Raw genomic sequence first — 3,087 nt, forward strand, 5'->3', positions numbered from 1 at the left:
AGTGAGTGTGTGTGTGAGTGAGAGTGAGTGTGAGAGAGTGAGTGTGAGAGAGTGAGTGTGAGAGAGTGAGTGTGAGAGTGTGTGTGAGAGTGTGTGTGTGTTCACTACTCACTGCTGTGTGTGTGTGCGCACTTTGATGGGGTAAAAGCAGAGCACAAATTCCAAGTATGGGACGCTACACGTCACTTTATCAATTTCTCAGAAAACAAGAATTCTAATCTTAAAGATGTAGTTCACTTCCAGAATAAAAATCTCCTGATAATTTACTCGCCCCCATGTCATCCGAGATGTTCAGTCGCAAAGAAATGAAGGTTTTTGAGGAAAAGGTTCCAGGATTTTTCCCCATATAATGGACTTCAATGGAGACAAACACGTAATCACGCTGTAGAGCTCTTTGAAGCGGCTCTGAAACTGGTTTGATCTTCAGTTGGTCTCCATTGAAGTCCATTATACGGAGAAAAATCCTGGAACCTTTTCCTCAAAAACCTTCATTTCTTTGCGACTGAAGACAACAAGACGTGAACATCTCGAGTGAGTAAACCATCAGGAGATTTTTATTCTGGAAGTGAACTAATCCTTTAAGGATGTTAAAATATTTGTCACTTTGTGCAGTGCATGCTGGGATTTATTATATTTGGATGGTGTAAAGAGTCTCTATATGAAGGTTATAGATAAATCAGAGGGAATAATGACAACAGCTGAGGTGAAGCACGTTATATAAACATAAACAGTATCAGTTCATGTCTATGATAAAGCAAACTCACGCTGATGCGAGACTCTTCCTCTCTCCTCCTCTTCATCATCATCAGACTCACAGCTGCTTCTCTCAGTCGTCTCATCTCGTCTCGCTGCTGCTCATTAAGCTGATAAACACACACTCATTAACATACCTGCATATATAATGAGATGATGAGGATGAGGATGATACTCTTACCAGAGGAGGAAGAACACGAGCTCCACGAAACACGATCACTGATGAAGGTGTGACGGGTTCATCTTCATCTTCATCATTATGAGTGTTATAGCGGCTCCGGATGAAATCTTCGTAACTCTCCATGCCACTGAAACACAGCTGAAGAGATTCCACTCACAAAACACGCGAAACTGACAGAAACACGATGTGACACTCGACTAACACGATAAACAGACTCGGAGCTGTTCGCTCTCTTTGTTAGAATCTCCTGAGAACTGAACACAGACTTCAGCAACCCACTTTACTAAAGTTTTTAACAGCGTGAAGCAGAAGTTTTAAAGATAACTCGTGTTTACCTGCGCTGTGAATGCTGTGTTTACACTCGAGCGCTTCCGCTCACAGTAACGACCGTTAAACCCGGACTGGAGTTTCTCTTCAGTCGGATCCGGACTTTGTTTTTTTAATTCCGTTAGTTTAAATCTAAACAACATTTCAACGTGTAACTTAAAGATGTCATTGGTTATTCCGCTAATATTCTATTACAAATCTCGGTTTAGTTTGTCAGTTAAACAAAGTCATTTTTACCTCAATATGCAGATTATTATCCAGTCCGCGTTTTACCGGACGCCGCATTCAAGCGCTCATATGAGCGGGAAAGAGGCGCCCCCTGGAGACCCGGATGAACGGATGACGTCAGTGCTGTGACTGATAATTCATCCCCATTGTTTGTTGTTTATTGTTGAATTTGATTGTTTTATGTCTTCTTTGAAATTGTTTTTAAAAAATTAATATGTTTAAAATATTATGATATTATTATTTCATGCTATGCTTTGTTCGGTACTTATTTCTCCCTTCAGTTAAAAAAAATGTAATTAATTAATTAATCAGCAGTTGTTATTTGATATAAAAGTCTGTTTAATTCAATGTGCCTCAGATTGTACAAAATGAGCAAACTGTTAAATTTTTATTTTTTATTTATAAAACTGTGATCTCAGCATCTCAACACATTGAGGGAAAATATTAATTCTTTAAGTCAGATTCTTTTTATTATTAAGCCTTTATTTAAAGCAGCACCATGTAACTTTTGGCGCTCTAGCGGTTAATAAACAGAACTGCGTGCGTTTTGCGGAAGAACATTGTAGCCGGAGCTACTTCTCTGTGTTTATGTCTATGGCGCATCACGCAGGTATGTGTTACTCCGCAGCGGTACCTACCCGAGCCAGCCTAAAATAGTCCGAATATAAACACTTATTATAGGTGTACTGTAGTGATTCAGGACGAGCCAAAAACACGGTTTGGAAAATGGATTCATGGTGTACTCGCATATTATATAAATTTAGTTAATTTTGAACACAAAAAAGTTATGGACTGCAGCTTTAACCAGGAAAGAACCTCACTGAGATTAAAAATCTCTTTTACAGGAGTCTACTTTAAAAAATATAAATCACATTTAAGTACTAGTACTATACTGAGTTCAGAAATATTACAATGTATGATTTGAAGCTTTAATAAAAAGCATAAACCATTATGTTAGCCATCAAATAAAACAAATAAACTCACTAGAACTAGTTTATTACAAAAACTAATAATAATAATGTAACATTGTTACTGATGTTGAGTGCTCTAATACTGACCAATCAGCAGCCAAGATTCAGATGTTATTGTAATGCTTGATCTAAAACCAGTCAGAAATATGATGAGCTAAATGTAGCAACATAATGCAACAGTGTTGCAAGTAACATTAATCTTACAATATTTTTTTATAAATGTATTTCTGCACATCCTAAACTGAAAGGACGATTTATATTTAGGAAAACTATTTTAAATCTATTTTAAGATATTAATTATCATGGCCTGGAAATAAATAAATACATTTATACATGTAAACATATATAAATAAAAAAAATAAATTTGATAAAAATATAATTATAAAAAATTACAATAAATATATATCATATTAATATGTATTTTGTGCACAAAAGGAGATTTTTGGAGTCGTGACCATAAATCCTCAGTTTATTTGCACTGATGAGAGTGTTTTCTGATTCCACGCTGGTGGTCATTTATCAGAAGAGTGAAGACACTGATGAAGATGAAGATGAGGGTCAGAAACACGGCTGTAAACACCGATCGCTCTCACAGACGTCCCTCAAGACTCTGTCAGGTTTTACTAC

The 3,087-nt window shown here is 36.5% G+C and overlaps 1 protein-coding gene across 3 annotated transcripts in view; it reads right to left on the reverse strand.

Annotated features, from left to right (window-relative positions):
* The window catches only part of LOC107657305 (uncharacterized), a 16,663-nt gene extending 15,329 nt beyond the window's left edge, over positions 1-1,334 (reverse strand). For 2 of the 3 annotated variants that reach the window (XM_016445362.1, XM_016445357.1), the window contains exons 1-2: positions 935-1,252; positions 765-863 (exon numbers count right to left, since the gene is read on the reverse strand). In XM_016445362.1, the coding sequence (XP_016300848.1) occupies positions 765-863; positions 935-1,057 (222 nt within the window). In that variant the 5' untranslated portion in view covers positions 1,058-1,252. The other variant, XM_016445349.1, reaches the window with a different exon arrangement.
* Positions 1,335-3,087: the final 1,753 nt, after the last annotated feature.

The sequence above is a fragment of the Sinocyclocheilus anshuiensis genome, unplaced genomic scaffold (assembly GCF_001515605.1).
Source record: "Sinocyclocheilus anshuiensis isolate Anshui unplaced genomic scaffold, SAMN03320099.WGS_v1.1 scaffold2371, whole genome shotgun sequence".
In the NCBI taxonomy this organism is placed as follows: domain Eukaryota; kingdom Metazoa; phylum Chordata; class Actinopteri; order Cypriniformes; family Cyprinidae; genus Sinocyclocheilus; species Sinocyclocheilus anshuiensis.